The sequence below is a fragment of the Hypanus sabinus genome, chromosome 27 (genome assembly GCF_030144855.1).
Source record: "Hypanus sabinus isolate sHypSab1 chromosome 27, sHypSab1.hap1, whole genome shotgun sequence".
NCBI lineage: Eukaryota > Metazoa > Chordata > Chondrichthyes > Myliobatiformes > Dasyatidae > Hypanus > Hypanus sabinus.
The window spans coordinates 25,417,775-25,436,825 of record NC_082732.1 but is presented as its reverse complement, the minus strand read 5'-3'; the positions used below and the strand labels follow the sequence as shown (position 1 = coordinate 25,436,825).

The window sequence follows — 19,051 nt, the reverse complement described above, 5'->3', positions numbered from 1 at the left end:
CACAGAACACTATCTACCAACCCTAGCCATGTTTGTGAGTCAGCCCACTGACTGGCATTGGCAACCTATGACCTACTAGTACCCAGAATCCCCCATACTAACTACTCTACAGCTTTTCCAACTTCTGGTAATTGTCCCCCCACACCTCTCCTTCACCATTCCCCATTCCTATGTCCCTCTCTTACCTCATCTGTCCATCATCTCCCTCTGGTGCTCCTCTCCCTTCCCTTCCTTTCAATGTCCTCTGCCCTCTCCTATTAGATACCCCCTTCTCCAGCCCTTTACCTCTTTCACCAATCAGCTTCCCAGCTTTTCACTTCACCCCTGCCCCCTCCCAGTTTTCACCTACCACCCAGTACTTCTTCCTCCCCTCCCCCTGCCATTTCACTCCGACTTTTCCTCGTCCTTTCCAGTCCTGATGAAGGGTCTCAGCCCAAAACGTTGACTGTTCACTCTTTTCCGTAGATTCTGCCTGGCTTGCTGAGTTCCTTCATCGTTTTATGTGTGTTACTCTGGGATGTTATCATTTCTGGGGGTGGTTCTAATTTTTAAGGCATTAACTCAAAATCTGCACAAAGAAACAACAGAAAGTCAACCATTCACACAAGTTGTGGTAAAATTTTCACACCCAACATAGCTAAGGGAAAGGAACAAAGCCCCATTCCATTATTTGGTATCTGGTTGCTCAATAGTAATTATAAAACTCACCTTCAGAACAACCTGTACATGGAGCACAGCGAAAGTGTATATTCCAGGTGTCCGTAAAATGCCCAGTTTGACAATGCTCACAATCTGCCGGAGCACCAAAACGTTTACATCGACTTCTCATGAATTGTCCTGTTTAAAATAAAGTGCATTTTCTGTCAGAGTATGAAAATTTAAAGGTTTGATGTTGAATCGGAAATAAAAAGAACAATAACTGCGCTGGAAATGGTCATCAGAACAAACAGCATCTGTGAAGGAAGAGAAAAGATTTAAAGCTTCTGTACAACAGCCGTATACATACATCAGGTGGGGAGAGTTGAAGAACAGAGCTAAATGAAGATAAAGAAGATGCCAAGGATGATGGAGAGGACGGGGGAGGCCAAAAGAAAAATATTTCAATGGAATACCAAAGAAACATCTAGAAAAAGTGATGATGTTGTGTGGCAAAACAAGGCAGATTTGAAGGAATAAAAGAGACCAGGTACAAGATTCATAGAGCTATAAATGGAAGGAATGCAAAAAGAGATGCAGCTTATAGACAATTTACCCTTTCACACCTGCAAAATTCATATATCTCCTGATTCTCTTCATGTCAATAAACCTTGTTCTTCAAATATATCCAATAACTGAACTTCCACAGGCCTCTTGGGTGGTGAATTCCAAAACTACCACTACCCCATATTAAGAAATTTCTTCTCACCTCAGTCCTAGATGGCCAACTTTGAAATTGGAGGAAACATTGTCTCTGAATTTGCTTTGTCATCCCTTAAGAATTTTCATTATTTCTACAAAATCAGCCCCTTGTTTCTGTAATCTCTAGAGAATATACACAGATTAATCCCTGATCAATCTGGCAAATCCTTCCTCCAATGCATGTTTATCCCTCCTGAAGGATGTACCAGACCTCTGTACAATATTCTAGGTGTGAGTGTATTTAAAACCTACAAAGTCATCTTCACTCTTACATTCAGTTTCTGCTGCAGTAAAGGCTATAAATACTGTGTGGCTTTGTAATTGAAATTCTAGCCAGAAGAAAAGGTATCCACCCCTTTAGTTCTTCATTAACAACATGAATGCTGCAATGGGACCCCTCATTGCTCTAAAGCCCATCGTTCACATTATGTTCCTCATAGGACAATCATCTCCTCCCAAGAGTCAATCAAGTGAATCTGTGTAGTTAACTTCCTTCCCATGTACATCCTTCCTTTAACCAGAACAAATAATACTGCAAGTATGGTCTCATTAAAGCCCTTTACAATTCTGCCATTACTTTCTTCCTCTATTAAAAACCAAGTTCAAAGTAAATTTTATTATCAAAGTACATGTAACACCCTGGGAAAGGTTTCACTGCTAACGTAATGACCTATATGTCACCATATACAACCCCAAGGTTCATTTTCCTGTGGGCATACTCAGCAAATCTATAGAATAGTAACTATAACAGGATCAATGACAGATCACCCAGAGTGCAGAAGACAACAAACGGTGCAAATGCAAATAAATAGCAAGAACATGAGATAATGGAATAAAGAGCCCTTAAAGTGAGATCATTGGTTGTAGGAACATTTCAATGATGGGGCAAGTGAGTGTTGTTACCCCTTTTTATTCAAGAGCCTGGTGGTTGAGGGGTAGTAACAGTTCTGACATAACCTTGACTAGCAAGGATGGGCTGAAGGGGTCTCTTTTCGTGCTGTGTATCACTGACGCCATGCTTGTTGTATCTACAGGCAATCTTTGTGTACTAATTTTCCTGACATTTACTATTTTCTATTTAAAATTACTATTCTAATTTTAATTCTACCAAAATTACAATTCCACCCACCAGCTTCTTGCTGTTTCATCTAACCCACTTCTTCCTCTTTGAAGACTTTTGAGTTCTTATGAATCATTTTCCTGCCTAACCACATCATAAGCAAATCAGGGTAGGTTATAATTGCCCCCATCACTACGTCAGTCCTATAGATTTTATATGGCAATATTTTAGATCAATGGATCAATGGGAATTAATGGGATTAGTGTAATGATTAGCGTACACATAGTGGTTATTTAATTAGATAAACCTGCTCGTTAATGGAAATATCCAATCAGCCGATCACATGGTAGCAACTCAATGCATAAAAGCATGCAGGCATGGTCAGGAGTTTCAGTTCTTCAGACCAAACATCAGAATGGGGAAGGAATGTGATCTAAGTGACTCTGACTGTGGAATGATCATTGGTGCCAGACTGGATGGTTTGAGTATCTCAGAAACTGCTGACCCCCTGGGATTTTTTCCACGTACAACTGTCTCTACAGCAGGGCTTCCCAACCTTTTTTATGCCATGCAGCCTTACCATTAATCGTGGGAACCCCTGCTTAAGAGTTTGCAGAGCATGACCTGAGAAAAAAAAACATCCAGTGAGCGGGAGTTGTGAACAACTTGTTAATGAGCGAGGTCAGAGGAGAGTGGCCATACTGGTTCAAGCTGACAGGAAGGCAACAGTAACTCAGATAACCACACATTACAACAGTGGTGGGCAGAAGAGCATCTCTGAATGCACAACCCTTTGAACTTTGAAGGGAGTGGGCTACAACAGAAGACCACTCAGTGTATTAGGTACAGTAGCTAATAAAATGGCCACTTAGCACATATGGATGTTTGAACTTTGGCACAAATTCAGTGGGGCTGAAGAACTTGTTTCTGCATCATATCATTTTACAGCTCCACAGCTCAGAACCGTTTCAATGCCCAATGCTACATACAAAGTTAAGGGTTCCTGCAGAACCTGATCAAACCTCCATATTCCCTTGAATAGAAAACCCTACAAAAAGTAATCATATAGCCCAATCCATCACTGGTACACCCCTACCCACCACTGAGCACGCCTGCACAGAGTGCTCTCGCAGGAAAGCAGATTTGATCATCGGGGTTCCCCACTCCCCCACCACCCAAGACATGCTCTCTTCTCCCTACTGCCAACAGGGAGAAGGTACAGGAGCCTCGGGACTCACACCACCAGGTTCAGGAATAGTTACTACCCCTCAGCCATCAGGCACTTGAACCAAAGGTGATAACTTCCCTCAATTTCACTTGCCCCATCATTGAAATGTTCCCACAACTAATGGACTCACTTTCAAGGAGTCTTCATCTCATGTTCTCGATATTTATTGCTTATCTATTTATTATTATTATTTACTTCTTTTTGTGTTTGCACAGTTTTATGTCTTTTGCACACTGGTTAGATGCCCACGTTAGTGCAATCTTCCATTGATTCTATGTTTATTATTCTATATTGTATTTATTGAGGAAGCCTGCAAGAAAATGAATCTCAGGGTTGCATATATAAACTTTGATAATAAATTTACTTTGAACATATGCACAACCATGAAAGCAAATGAAACAAAACAATGAACAGTTTATATTTAATAGCATCATGTCACGTCTTTTTGAACAACTCAAACCATTTATAGTCAATTAATATCTTTTGAGGTATTCTCATTGTAAACTATCGGAAAAGCGCACACAGGAATTTCCCCAAACTGCAAATGGATATAGACCGGAAGATATAGTCTTATGATGTGGTTTGAGATATAAATATTAGCATGGACACCTGGCTATCTCTCCCACCCATTGTCAAAATTATGCCATTGGATCTCCAAGATTCTCGTGAAGAACAAGGGCATCTGCTTGGTGTTTCATCTGAACAGCTGTACTTTTTGGAATGAACAGTGAATGTTCCAACTTCTGGGAAACTGCTCTCTCTTCATTTCTGACTGTCACATTCACATCTATGTCTCTTTAAAATACTTTGCACAGTCAACACTCACTACCTCAAGAACTGCCAAGTGCAAGGTTGCTTTAGTAGCCCCTGCCAAGCCCATGAGCCACCCCCTGAAAGGGCCAGAGCAACAACTTAACAAGGGCATCAGCCACCAGAAGGTCCCCCCTTCGAATTACTCACACTCTTGACTTGGAGACACGTTGCGATTCGTTTATTGTCACTGAGCCAAAATCAGGCATCTCTCTGCCCAACAGAATTGTGGGAATGCTTTCACCAGGCCAACTGTAGCAGATCACTGCCACTCTACAAATGTAAATGGAGGCTGATCTCGCTTTCTAGAATTTATTAGAGCTGCCTCACTGGTTTTAGCCCCTTAACTGAATAACAAAAAAGGTCAGGCTGTTTATTTGGTATCCAAGTAGTACAGGGACCAGCTAAATATACATTCAAATGCACAATCAGAGGTGAATGGAGTCTGAAAGCTCTGAACAGTTTGAAAAGAGAGACTAGATTATTCATTGTTTGACAACATGGCAATATATTTATATCGCAGGACAGTTCAGCAAGATCTTTGTGAAGTATTTTTGTACGTGGGGTAGTTGATGGTTTCTTTGAACAGCTTCCATGGTCTGCTGTTTCACGGCTGTCTCAAGCAGATGAATTTCAGAGTAGTATACTGCATGTATACTTTGAAAATAAATGTACCTTGAATCTTGAAAAACCTTGACACTTGAGGGAAATAGTTGTTCAAAGATTCAAAGTATGTATGTGGTAACCAATCCTGAGATTCGTCTTCCCCACACCCATCAAACCTGTTCAAAGAGAAACATTAACTCCCTCTTCCTATGCACAAAGAAATTCACATGTTCATTACTATATTTAGTGTAATCAGCCAGCAAATTATCTTATCAGTTAAACTAACATGCATCCTGCTTCTCAAAAGCTAAAGTGATGATAAAACTGTGGCTTACGGGAAAGTTGGGTGTCACTTAGAGATATTGCGTTCAGAGTAGAGGACTAGTTATCAAAGGAAAGATAAAGTAGCTGCACTTCAGCTACAACCACAAAGTAGGCATAGCAAAACAGGCCTTATCATCAGAAATTCAATGAAAAGAGTGACTTTTCCATATGAGGCACCAACAGGCAAAACCAATTTATTATCAAGCTTGAGATTTCATGACTAGCTCTGCCTTGGACAGTCCCAAGCCCAGCTGCAAAAGGAGGAAGGGTTGGGCATGGGGCTAGCAACCTCATTCCATGAAAGCCCAGAGCTACAGAAACACCAATATAGAAGCTCCAAAGACCTCATCCCTGGGAGAGGAAGGATCTTCACCTGGAAGGTGTACGCAGCCGCGTGGGGAAAGCAGGAGCTGCGGGGCTGATCAGCCTTCGGCCCAAGACAGAGGACTCTGGTGAGCTGTTGTCAGCAGCCCGAGTCCCACCAGGCTTAAGATGATGTTACCTATAACATCTCACCAAATGCTGACTCATGGCAATTCATTGAAATGCATTTGCTGGCTTTTGGCCATCTCCAGTGCGTTCTTGGAGCCAGTTAGCTTTATATTATGAGTCAGAGTGTCACGCAGACCTGAAATCACAGAGTTACAAGAGTTGTACAGACAGAACCAAGCCCCAATATTCATGCTGACTGTTTTGCCCAACTAAGCTAATCTGGTTACCTGCATTAGGCCTGTATCAGCCTACACTTCCTCTTCTGGTATCGTTCCAGATATCAGTCACTTCCTGCTTAAAAACTTCCCCCTCAAATGCCCTTTAACCTCCCTCTTGTTTTTGTTGCCCCTACCATGGCAAAAAGATTGACTATTGTACTCATCTATACTTTTCATAGTCAAGCATATCTCTAGCAGGTGAGCCCTCAGCCTCCATGGCTTGAGGAAACCTCAAGCTCTTCCTGACATGCCATTCACTGCCTGCACAATGGTGACAGATTAATCAGCATCAGAGGAGAGGACTGATTGGTTAATGGTTGTGTTGTTGTTACAGGTACCAAGATACAGTGAAAAACTTCACTTTGGCTTCTGTCTATACAGAACATTCCAATCCATCAGCACCTCAAAGCTGTACAAAGCGAAAAGCAGAATATGTTCTAAAAAAAAAATCACTCCCTACTTGTACATAGTTTTCTCCTTTTGCTTGTTCTTTCTTTCCTCTCTTTTCTTTAAGTGTATACCTCAGATAAATATTATGTGGAGATTTGTGGCAAATATGGCTATATGATATCTGATGTATCTGAAATACATCTTATGGATATGTTTGTTTGATGATGAACTTCAATAAAAAAAAATAACAAAAAAAAATGAAGGGAAAAGCAACAATAGAATGAAGAAGGTTACTCTTGCAAAGAAAGTGCAGGCAGACAATAGGCCACGACAAAATAGATTGTGAAGTCTAGAGTTTATCAAGAGATCCATTCAAGGACCATTTCTCCCATCCATCCAAAATTCTTTGGGCAGACAAGATCAGAATGCAGATTTAAAAGCCTTCACTTCCTTCTCTGTTGCAAGCAAAGCAAGCGTTGCATGTCTGTAAATAAGCAAGTTTGATAATATTTTCTGTTCACTAACTAACCCGCCTTAATCAATACCGTAAGAAATTCAGAGCGTGGGGGCCTTGAAGGCCTTTGACATTGAGACAAAAGTGGGAAATGTTTGAGTGTAAATCATTGCAAGATGTTAACACTTTCAGACGCTGCAGCTTGGAAGATTGTTGAACACGTGGAAAAATAATTGAGGTTGTTTGCTTTGATCCTAATGAAACATTCAATGGGAAGTTTCAGACATATTTACTCACCAGTGAAAGTACTAACAGAAAAGATTGATTTTAATTCCTTATCACATAATGGAAATATCCATTTTAATGATTACTGAAGTGGAATTTACATTAATACCAAGTATACACCATTGTTGCAAATGAGTCAGTTAACCTAATTAAATTTTCCACCTTCGCCCACCTTACTCTTTCACTATTTACTCTAGTAAAAGACAACAGATGCAGAATTTTTTTTTTTATTTTGTTCATTCCTTTGCCAGCCTCTCTGGTGTTGCAAACACACCACTCAGCTCCTCTCATTGTTGCCAAATTACCAACTGCAGAGTTTCAGTTAACATTTTGAAATCGAACCAACCTTTACTTCAGAAATGACTAAGCTTTATTTTAGAGAAAAAAGAATTCTTATTTCCCCCTATTTGCAACTGAAACCAATACACTATGAAATTCAATGAGGTGATTAGTCATTGTAAAGATAATCAGAATTTGACAGATTATTAACAGTAAGTTATTGTACAATTTGACACATCTATTAACTGTGCAAATTGGTCAGTGCTTTACGTAAAATGATCACTTGAGCGCCATTTCACCACAGGGAATGATTCTCCTGCTGACGCATCTACACACCAGATATCTTGCCATCACTCTGCCCAGCTCTTCTAGTGATATGTTTATATAGTTACTGTAAAATAAACATGGTAATGATTGATGATCCTGCTGATGGATCAGAATCAGAATCAGGTTTAATATCACCACGTCTGTCATGAAATTTGCTAACGTTGCGGCAGCAGTACAACATAATACGTAATAGAGAAAAAAGGTCAATTACAGTGGAATAAATATATTAGCTAAATTAAATAAGTTGTGTGGCGTCCTGGATCAAAGGTTACAGCCACAGTATGTGAGACTGCAGAGCTGTGTATCGGATACTGTGGTTGGCAGCACAGGGTCACTTCAGGGGACTGTCCTGTCCCACTTCCTGTTCCCCGTCTACACCTCGGACTTCAGATACAACTCAGCGTCCTGCCACCCGCAGAAGTTTTCAGACGATTCGGCAGTTGCGGGCTGGGGTTGAGAGGCTGAGTACAGAAGAGTGGTGGACAACTTCATTGGCTGGTGTGGGCTGAATCACCTGCACCTCAACATCACTGAGACAAAAGAGTTGGTGGTGGACTTCAGGAAGGTGAAAACACCCTGAATTCCCACGTCCATCAAGGGAACGGATGTGTGAACTGTCTGGGACTACAAATACCTGGGAACTCACCTGGACTGAAGGGACAGAGAAGGGGTGAAGAAGGGACAATACCGACTGTGCTTCCTGAGGAGGCTCTGGTCATTCAACCTCTGCAGTTCTTATGCTGTAGATCTGCTACGACTCAGAGGTGGCCAGCAATCTATTCTGTGCTGTAATCTGCTGGGGCAGCTGGGTGAGAGCAGCGGACGCCAAGAAGATCAATAAGCTCTTCAGGAAGGCTGGTTCTGTTCTGGGGGTGGAACTGGATTCCCTGATGGTTGTGTCTGAGAGGAGGATGCTGCAGAAGCTACGGAGCATTGTGGACAATCGGTCTCACCCCCTCCATGACAAACTGGACAATCAGAGGAGCAACTTTAGTAGGCGCACCACTGAACATCACAGGAGATCCTTTCTCCCCGTGGCTATGAGACTCTACAACTCCTCCTCCTTAAGTACAGCATGGTTTCATTGCACACCTGTACTTTGCAGTGTTACTTTTTAATGCACATTTTGTATTCTTGTTCGTACTTCACTGCTTACATTTTGTATTTTAAAGTATATATTTCTGACTGAGCAAGACACTGATTCTCACAGCTACCTGGACTATACCTCTTCCCTCCCTGTTACTTGTAAAAATGCCACCCCATCTCTCAATTCCTCCATCTCCAGCACATCTGCTCTCTGGATGAGGCTTTTCCAGAACAAAGAGGCTTCTCTTCCTCCACCATCATAAGCATCTTTTCCATTTCATGCATGTTTGCCCTCAACCCATCCTCCTGCCACTCTAGCAGAGACAGGGTTCCTCTTCTCATCTACCACCCCACCAGCCTCCGCGTCCAGCACATAATTCTCTGGAATTCTGCCATCTTCAATGGGATCCCCCCCCCCTGACCAAGCACATCTTTCCCTATCCCCCTCACACTTTCTGCTTTCTGCAGGGATCACTCCCTATGCAACTCCCTTGTCCATTTATCCCTCCCCACTGATACCCCTGCTGGCCCTTATCCTTGCAAACGGAACAAGTGCCACACCTACCCTACACCTCCTCCCTCACTACCAGGTGAGGCGATATTTCACCTGCAAGTCTGTTGGGACCATCTGCTGTACCTGATGCTCCCAGTGTGGTCTCCTGCATATTGGTGAGACCTGACGTAGATTGGGAAACAGCTTCACCAAGCACCTACACTCTGCCAGAAAAAGCAGGATCTCCCAGTGACCACCCATTTCAATTTCACTTCCCATCTCCCTTTCTGACTTGTCAGTCCATGGTTGTGATGAGGCCACACTCAGGTTGGAGGAGCAACACCCTGTATTCCATCTGGGTAGCCTCCAACTCGATGGCATGAACATCAGAGCAGGCTTTGAGTAGAATTTTTAAAAATCTACTCAGTAATCTTCTGCAACACACGCAAAATGCTGGAGGAACTCTGCAGGCGGCATATTTGGAAAAGAGTAAACAGTTGACGTTATGGGCCAAGACCCTTCGCCAGGACTGAAGAAAAAAAGATGAGAAATCAGAGTTCTCATGACACTGACCTCGCATCTTTCTTTCTCCAGTCCTGATGAAGGGTCTTGGCCCGAAACAAGTGTTTACTCTTTTCCATAGGTGCTGCCTGGCCTGCTGAGATCCTCCAGCATTTTGTGTGTGTGTGTGTGTGTGTGTGTGTGTGTGTGTGTGTGTGTGTGTGTGTGTGTGTGTGTGTGTTGTGTGTGTTGTGTGTGTTGTGTGTGTTGTGTGTGTTGTGTGTGTTGTGTGTGTGTGTGTGTGTGTGTGTGTGTGTGTGTGTGTGTGTGTGTGTGTGTGTGTGTGTGTGTGTGTTGTGTGTTGTGTGTTGTGGGATTTCCAGCATCTGCAGGTTCTTTCCTTGTCAGTAATCTTCTGCTTGTCTCGGGGATCCCCATCATACCAGGCTAACACCATCCCCAGCTGCAGAGGATATAACTGCTTCTACCATCCGCATTGGCACCACCCGGCTACGTCACTCCAAACTCTCTGGTACGTGATTCACCTCCTCATGTCCTAAAGAACCACTCCCAACCAAAGTGTGGGGGATGGAATAACCTACACCAGCTGTATTGAATGAAGCTCCAGCAACCCAGAAGTAGCCCACGGTCACCCAGGATAAAGCAGTCTGGCTGACTGGCACCCCATCCTTTATCCAAACACATCCACGAGGAAATCTGCAGATTCTGGAAATTCAAACAACAACACACACAAAATGCTGGTGGAACACAGCAGGCCAGGCAGCATCTATCGAGACCCTGACGAAGGGTCTCGGCCCGAAACGTCGACAGTGCTTCTCCTTATAGATGCTGCCTGGCCTGCTGTGTTCCACCAGCATTTTGTGTGTGTTATCCTAACACATTCACATTTTCCTCCACTGTGGCAGTAGTGAAAGTTGCTTCAACAGCATTTCCTCACCCCTAAACCCCAAAATTGCAAGGGTTGCAGGTACAGAATAGCATCATCACCTGCAAGATCCTCACTGAAATACAATGGAAATATATCATGACTGGTCTAAATCCTGGAAATTCATGCCTGACAGCATGATGAAGTATCTTCAAAATGATGGTTCACTGTAAGAAAATAAGAGTGTGATTATACAAGTAATCAGTCAGATCAATTCTGACGTAGAGAAACCATTCACATTTTTTGCAAAGCCTTTTCCAGGCAGTTAAGCAATTTTGTAGTCACTGTTCTAACAGCAAGGGTCAATCTAAAAACCATTTGACCTCTGTTTGTGAGTCGGTCAAATAATCGTTGTCAGAGTCCCAGCAGAAACTTCCATGCAGAGTGCCATGGGATCTTTTAAGTCCAGTTGGAAGAAAGGAGGGACCGGACCGTCATTTCATTCTGACAATGCGAGGCTTCCCAGAAATGCGCTGAAACGTCAGCCTCGCTGTTGACATTTGGAAAGGGAAATGTGGCTGGCACCTTTAAAGCTTTCACATCCCATTTTAAATGGCAGTGGACAATAACGTAATAAGTGGAAAAGAAAGTTCCTTGGAAAGCCCCATCCTTGATGAGTGACTCACAAGCACAGCAAGGTTACAGTAGGGAGGTGTTGCTGCAACTAAGTTTTTCATTGTACCTCTGCATCCGTGTACTTGTGGATATGACAACAATCTGGATTTCTGGCATCACACAGCCAGGCAGAAATCAGTCTTGACTATTCTCTACTTTTCCCCAAATTTTCTATCCATCACCAAAGCACGTCATTAGCCAATTCGATTCACTCCCGTCAGATATACTACACACCATCTTCCATTTCCTTGCCCACTTGGTCTTAAGTCCTTTTGTAGCCTCTCCACTTCCTGAAAACTGCCTGACCCTCCACCTGTCTTGGTATCATATACAAACTTTGCAACAAAGACATCAATTCCATCCTCCATGTCACCGACGTATACTTAAGGCAGAGGTTGATAGATTCTTGATTGGTCAGGGCAAGAAGGGATACGGGGAGAAGACAGGAGGTTTGGGCTGAGGGGAAATTGGATCAGCCATGATGAAACGGTGGAGCCGACTTGATGAGCCAAATGGTCTAATTCTGCTCCTATATCTTATTGTCTTAATCAATAGAACGGAGAGGCCATAATACACAGAAGGATATGGGTTCAGAATCATTTTGGTGTCTCCTCAGAAAGCTTGAACTCATGAAATGGCTGTAGTTCAAGCCAAGCTCTGCCTGAAACCTTGGCAAATTATCTAGGTAACATACTCCAAAGCTAGTTACAGAAATATCAGTCTATTATCAGTCACCAGAAAGACAATGCTGGTCTTGATGATAATACGATCAGGAGGCACTTACCAATACACTGCTCTCTGATGCTGACTTTGGACTCCGCCAGGACTACTTGAATCTAGATCCCACTGCAGTGTTAGCTACATAAAGATACAATTGCAAAGACCACTTGCATTTGACGTCCGTGCAGAATCTGATGTGGTCATACACTGAGGAGATGTAATAAAAGTCAAATTTAATGAAAAGTTTCCCGTGTTTGGAGTCATATATTGCATAAAGGAAGATGTGTTTGCTGGCCCAGGACATCATCCCACGTATAGCATTGTTCAGCAGTGATCATAAGCCCATAAGAATATAAAACATAGGAGCAGAATGAGGCCATTTGGCCCACTGGGTCTGCTCCACCATTCTATCATGCCTGATTTATTGTCTCAACCCCATTCTCCTGCCTTCTCCCCATAACCTTTGATCTCCTTACTAATAAAGAACCTATCAACCTCCCTTTGAATATACCCAATGACTTGGCCTCCACAGACATCTGTAGCAATGGATTCCACAGATTCCCCACCTTCTGACTACAGGAAAAAAACCCTCCTTATCTCTGTGCTAAAGGACCACCCCTCTATTTTGAGGTTGTGTCCTCTGATTCCTAGACTGCCCCACTAAAGGAAACATTCCACCCACTCTATGTAGGCCTTTCAATATTTGATAGGCTATAATGTGATACCCCTCATTTTTCAAAATTCCAGTGTGTACAGGCCCAGAGCCATCAAACGCTCCTAATATTTTGCAACTTTCATTCCAGAATTATTCTTGTGAATCTCTCCAATATCAACACATCCTTACATAAGAGTACAAAACTGCCCAGAGTACTCCCAAGTGTGGTCTGACCAAAGCCCAATAAAGCGTTAACATTACATCCTTGCTTTTATATTCTAGTCCTCTCCAAAAGAATGCTAACACTGTGTTTGCCTTCTTTGCCAGCAACTCAACTGGCAAGTTAGCCTTTAGGGAATCCTGCATGAGAACTCCCAGGTCCCTTGCACCCCTGATTTCTGAATTTTCTCCCCACTTAGAAAATACTCTGTGTAATTAGTCAGACCCAACAAATACACACAAAAGCATAACGTAGATGTATGAACACACAGGTGACCTCTAGGTTTACACCTGATGGTGTACCTGGTAGGGCTCTGAAAACCTGTGCCAACCAGCGGGCAGGAGTGCCCATGGACATCTTCAATCTCTTATTGCTGTATCCAGAAGTTCCGCCTGCTTCAAAGGGGCAACAATTATACCAATGCTGAAGAAGAGCAGAGCGAGCTGCCTCAATGACTGTCACCCATATCTACTGTGATGAAGTACTTTGAGAGGTTGGTCATAGCTAGAATCAATTCCAGCCTAAGCAAGCACCTGGACCCACTGCAATTTTGCCTATCACCTTGGACCAACTGGACAATAGTAATAGCTGATTAAGGCACAATCACACCCTCAGTTCGAAGCAACAGGCTCCAAAACCTGGACCTCCAATCCTTCGACAACTGAATCCCTGACTTCCTCACCAGATTATGCAGGTCAGAGATATTGTCTCCTCCTTGCTGATGATTAATACTGGCACATCTAAAGTTTGCATGCTTAGCCCACTGCTCTACTCTCTCTACACCCATGACTGTGTGGCTGGCCACAGCTCAACTGCTATGTATAAATTTGCCGATGACGTTACTATTGTTGGCAGAATTTCAAAAGGTAACAAGAAGGCGTACAGAAATGATACAGATCAGCTGGTTCAGTGGTTTCTCAATAACAACCTTGCCCTCAAAGTCAAAAAGACCAAATGAAAGTGGACTTCAGGAAGGGGAAGTCGAGGGAATATACAGTAGAGTTCTTCGAGGGATCAGCAGTGGAAGGGGTGAGCAGTTTCAAGTTCTTGGGTGTCAACATCTCTGAAGATCTGTCCTGGGCCCAAGATATTGATGAAATTACAAAGAAGGCACAATAGTGGCTGTTTTTCATTGGGAGTTTGAGGTGAATTAGTATGTCACCAAAGACACTCACAAATTCCGTGCAGAGTGTTGCATCACTGTCTGATATGGAGGGGCCACTGCTTGGGATCAGAAAAAGCTGCAGGAAGTTATAACCTCAGCCAGACCCACCACGGGCAGTGGCCTCCCCAGCATCGAGGATACCTTCAAAAGGCAATGCCTCAAGAAAGGCAATATCCATCATTCAGGAACCCCCGTCACCCAGGTCATGCCCTCTTGTCATTGCTATTATCAAGGAGGAGCAGGAGCTTGGAGTCACACAATCAATGTTGAAGGAACAGTTTCTTCCCCCCCACCTTCAGATTTCTGAATGGGCAATGAGCCCATGAACACTATCTCACTATTCTTTTGCCCTCTTCTTGCACGACTGATAAAATTTTTAAAAATGTATATACTAATTGTAATTCCTAGTTTTTATTATTACGTATTGCAATGTACTTCTGCAGCACAACAAATTTCATGACATATGCCAGTGATATTAAACCTGATTCTGATACGTTTAGTGGTGAAAATGTCGGAAGAGCATACAGCCAACTTACCCTGACATTCAATTAATTGCCATCAACAAATCTCCCCCAGCATCATCATGAATCGGAGAATTACTGTTGACGAGGACCCTAACCCAACCAGCTGCATACACACCTTGTCCGCAACAACAGCTCAAAGTTTCAATGGCAAATAACTTGTATCCTCACACCTCAGCTATGCCACTCTGCAGTTCCCTTTCTCAGCTCCATCAGGGATAGACACTAAATGCTGGCATTGCTATCTCCATGCTTCATAGCTCAAGTGCAGGGGCACAAAATGGTGCATCATTGGGGTTTTGACATTCTGTTGGATGGAGCTGAATTAAGAAAGGTAGTTAGTTGAAAGGAACACAAATATTCAAAACATGGCTTCTATTTTTTAAAGTAGAAAAAAAATCTTGTGTTCCACCGGAGTATTCTCAAACCATGAAATACAAAGTTCAAAGTAAATTTTATTATCACAGTACATATACAGTATGTCACAACATACAACCGAGATTCTTTTTCCTGCAGGCATACTCAGCAAATCTATAGAATGGTAACTTTAAACAAGATCAATGAAAGATCAAGTAGAGCATAGAAACCAATAAACTTTGCAAATATAAATATAAATAAATAGCAAGAACATGAAATAAAAAGATAAAGAGTCCTAAAGAGAGATTGTTTGTTGTGGGAACATCTCAATAGAATGAGTGTAGTTATCCCTTTTTTCAAGAGCCTGATGGTTGAGGGGTAGTAACTGTTCCTGAACTTGGTGATGCAAATCCTGAGGCTCTTCTACCTGGTGGCAGCAGTGAGAAAAGAGCCTGGCCTGGACGGTGAGGGTCTTTGATGTTGCTTTCCTACGACAGTGTTTCACATAGATGTGCTCAATGGTTGGAAAGCATGTTATGGAGAAGTGGACAGGTTTGAAGATAATGCAGCTGAAGGCACAAAAATAATTGGTGGAGCAACTAAGTTCAGGGATGAATTAAGGAGCCAGATTTGAGATTACACAAATATTCTGGAGGTTACAAGAATGAAGGAAGTTGCAAAGGAACAGTTTTGCAACTAGGAAGAATTGAAAACACAAAGCTGCCCTTGTAAAACCATGTCTTTATTATAAAGCAAAATTTGTAACATATTGGTAATTCAATGCACTGGCATTTCTGCAGATCACATCAATGAAAAAAATATGCTACCCCTCCACTGTTTAGTGGAAGGGTGATATTTATACAATGAATTGACCACATAGGCAGTTTCAATACTAATTGATATTCACAAAGTCAAAGTTGACAGAATTGTAGGCAGATATGCTTCTATCAGCCTTATCTTCTGTGGTAAGAAGTCAATGAGTACTGAAGAGCAGAAGATGCCTCAGAAGACGGTGGAGGCCAATTCTCTGGATGCTTTCAAGAAGGAGCTGGATAGATATCTGATGGATAGAGGTATCAAAGGATATGGGGATAAGGCAGGGACTGGGTATTGATAGTGAATGATCAGCCATGATCTCAGAATGGTGGTGCAGACGCGAGGGTCTACTTCTGCACCTATTGTCTATTGATTATTTAAACCCTTTAAGTTTCTTCATTTGGAAAGACACAATGTTCGACTTCAGCCTGCCCTTTAATTGCTTGATCTTCACTGCATTCTTCACTGAACTCCAAGATCAATCACATAAACTGCTCATACAGTGTGTGAACAGTAGAAGTCCAGATATCAACCTCACACCTGGCTTTCATCTGCTTGAGCTTAACCCCCAACCTCCTCAGTTTTGCTTTTGAAGATTAATTAAATGCAGCAATGTGGCTATTTTTCCTTCATATCATTCTCACCCCAGGGTCCACTTTTCACACCTGAACAGGTTCCTTCACGTCTCAGATCTCTAATACATGGGTTTAATGAATCAGTCTTTTGCAACTTCTCTCCATAAGTCTTCATGTGGGACAACATCCCCTCAGTAAATTGGGAATAAAGTTGATTCAGGGTGCAGAACCTGACGAAATTATTTATTTCCAATGAATAAACTCTTCTTGGGCTTCCTTCCGGGTACAGGTATCAATTATAACCGATGTTTTGATGATAACTCTGCCATCTTCTTCAGGAATGATGCCCAGTATTTATACCCCCACAGTCCTCCTGATTAATTGGCCTTCATCTAATCAGGTTTCCACTCTCCCACCTTGCATACAATCGAATTCCAGTTCTTGGAGCGAAACCTTTGTCTTTGTTAAAGTTCTTTCCCTCTAGTTTTAGTTCAATGGACTCTTTTACCAGGCGGCCCCAAAAGCCATTGGTGTGGCTTATATGCCATACACACTGGTAAAGCACGAGAGCCTTTCTTATTTATTTCCAGTTACCAAGGAGATACTCCTCCTTCCTGTGACTGATAATTTAATATTTATTACCTATGTGCTTCCTGGGATGGAAGATGAAGGAAACTGGACCAATACCATCTCCAATTCAGAAAAGAGAGAGGTCAGCTCGTCAATATGTATAAAATTCTTACAGGACTCGACAGAGAAGATGCAGAGACATCATTCCCCTAGTGGGGAGGAGCGGGTGGGGGGGGGGGGGTGCTTGAAATCATTGTCTCAAAGTAAGGACTCAGACTCTCAGGACTAAGACAAGAAGAAAGAATAGTGAATCTTTGTAGTTTTTAAAAGGAAGATACCCAGCTAAGAACATAAGAAATAGCAGGAGTAGGCCATCTGGCCTGTCGAGCCTGCTGTGCCCTTCAATAAGATCTTGGCTGATCTGGCCATGGACTCATCTCCGTTTACCTGCCTTTTCCCCAAAACCCTTAATTCCCCTGTCAGCAAACCTCTATCCAACCTTATTTTAAATACATTTACTGAAGTAGCCTCCACTGTTTCATTGGGCTGAGAATTCCACAGATCCTCTGGTTATTTGAGACTTAGAGGTGGAACTGAGGGATAAGTTAGAGGAAAGAGCTATGATCTTACTGAACTTCAGAGCAAGCACGCAGAGACACTCAACCAAGAGCTCTGAAGAACCCATGACACCTACTTGTCAAGGTTATTTATATCAAATATGATCTAAGTGTCTGCCTACTACTGACACATTTTGTCTAGCTCATTTAGTCACTCAGACACTGATTTGTAGATTTTAAAATGTGACTTGGTTCGTATTAGATCTTAATCCAGCTAATTCACATAAATTTGAAACTCTGGTACCCTTTAACCTAGTCCCATTCATCAATACTCCATTATTAGTCTCCACATCAATAGTCTCCACAGCTGTCAGTGCAGATTTCCCATAGGAATCACAGTGGCTTCCCCAAAACTCGCAGGATTGCAATTAACCGAAAAAAACCTTTCATGAAAAAAGCCAATTTGGGGGAGGGGGGAGGGCCCTTCAGGTCTCTTGCCTTGTAGATTTCTGCTTGTCCACCTCTTCTCAAATCAATGAGGGGAGAATTCCATTCTGAACTTCTGTCAACTCCACAGCAGTCCCGGGAGGTGTCAACAGACTGAGTTAACATCTGCCAGATGAAACGGTCTCTTTTATCGCCTAACAGTTCAGTTGCAAACGCTCCATATCTTGAATTAGAATAAGGATCCGAGATCGAAACAGAACCCCTCAACAGAGTGACACTTCCCATTCTGTTTTAGGAAGGCGGAACAGAATGAGAATGTGACAATTATAAAGGCCGCGGTTTCAATTCCAAACCTAGTCAATTGGCGTGTTGGAACGAAACTCGGGAACCTGTTAAAACTACAGGCGCTTCAATCAAACCTTGGTAACTCTTACAGTAACCAGCTTACCTCAGAAATGGGCTCCTGATATGCAGGGGCGATCTCCCCTTAACCCTCTAATACTTCTCTTGGCGGCACAATGAGGGCAGTGTTGTCGAAGTTATTCCGATGTCCTGAAATTCCCGGGTTTGAACAAACCTTTCCTACTTTCCAGCAATTGGAAAATGCTTTGGATTGGTAAAAAGGCGCTACCTACATGTAAGCTTCCCGTCTTAAACCAATAGCTGCCCGGCGCAACCCCACTGCTGGTGGAGATACCCTTTCCCATCAAATGCGAAAATGATCCCCACTCAGTGAGGTACTTACCCGGAGGGCACTTGGGACAGCAATCTGCTTTGGAATTGAGGGTCCACAGGTATTCATTATGTTGGCAACCTGAGCACACCCCCGGGAGGTTCGGTAGAAATGCCAACAGCGCCAGATAACAGCTAAATCTCCGAGACATGTTAGAACAAACACGCTGCCAAACCCCCCCACAGGAAAATAAAGTCATTCAG

General features: G+C 42.7%; 1 protein-coding gene across 2 annotated transcripts in view; it reads right to left on the bottom strand.

The window, feature by feature from the left end:
* LOC132382126 (tumor necrosis factor receptor superfamily member 5-like) overlaps positions 1–19,051 on the bottom strand; it is a 36,823-nt gene extending 17,772 nt beyond the window's left edge. The window contains exons 1-2 of one of the 2 annotated variants that reach the window (XM_059952013.1): positions 18,861–19,051; positions 709–837 (exon numbers count right to left, since the gene is read on the bottom strand). In XM_059952013.1, the coding sequence (XP_059807996.1) occupies positions 709–837; positions 18,861–19,047 (316 nt within the window). In that variant the 5' untranslated portion in view covers positions 19,048–19,051. Of the gene's footprint in view, positions 1–708; positions 838–18,563; positions 18,831–18,860 lie in introns of those variants that run through there. The other variant, XM_059952014.1, reaches the window with a different exon arrangement.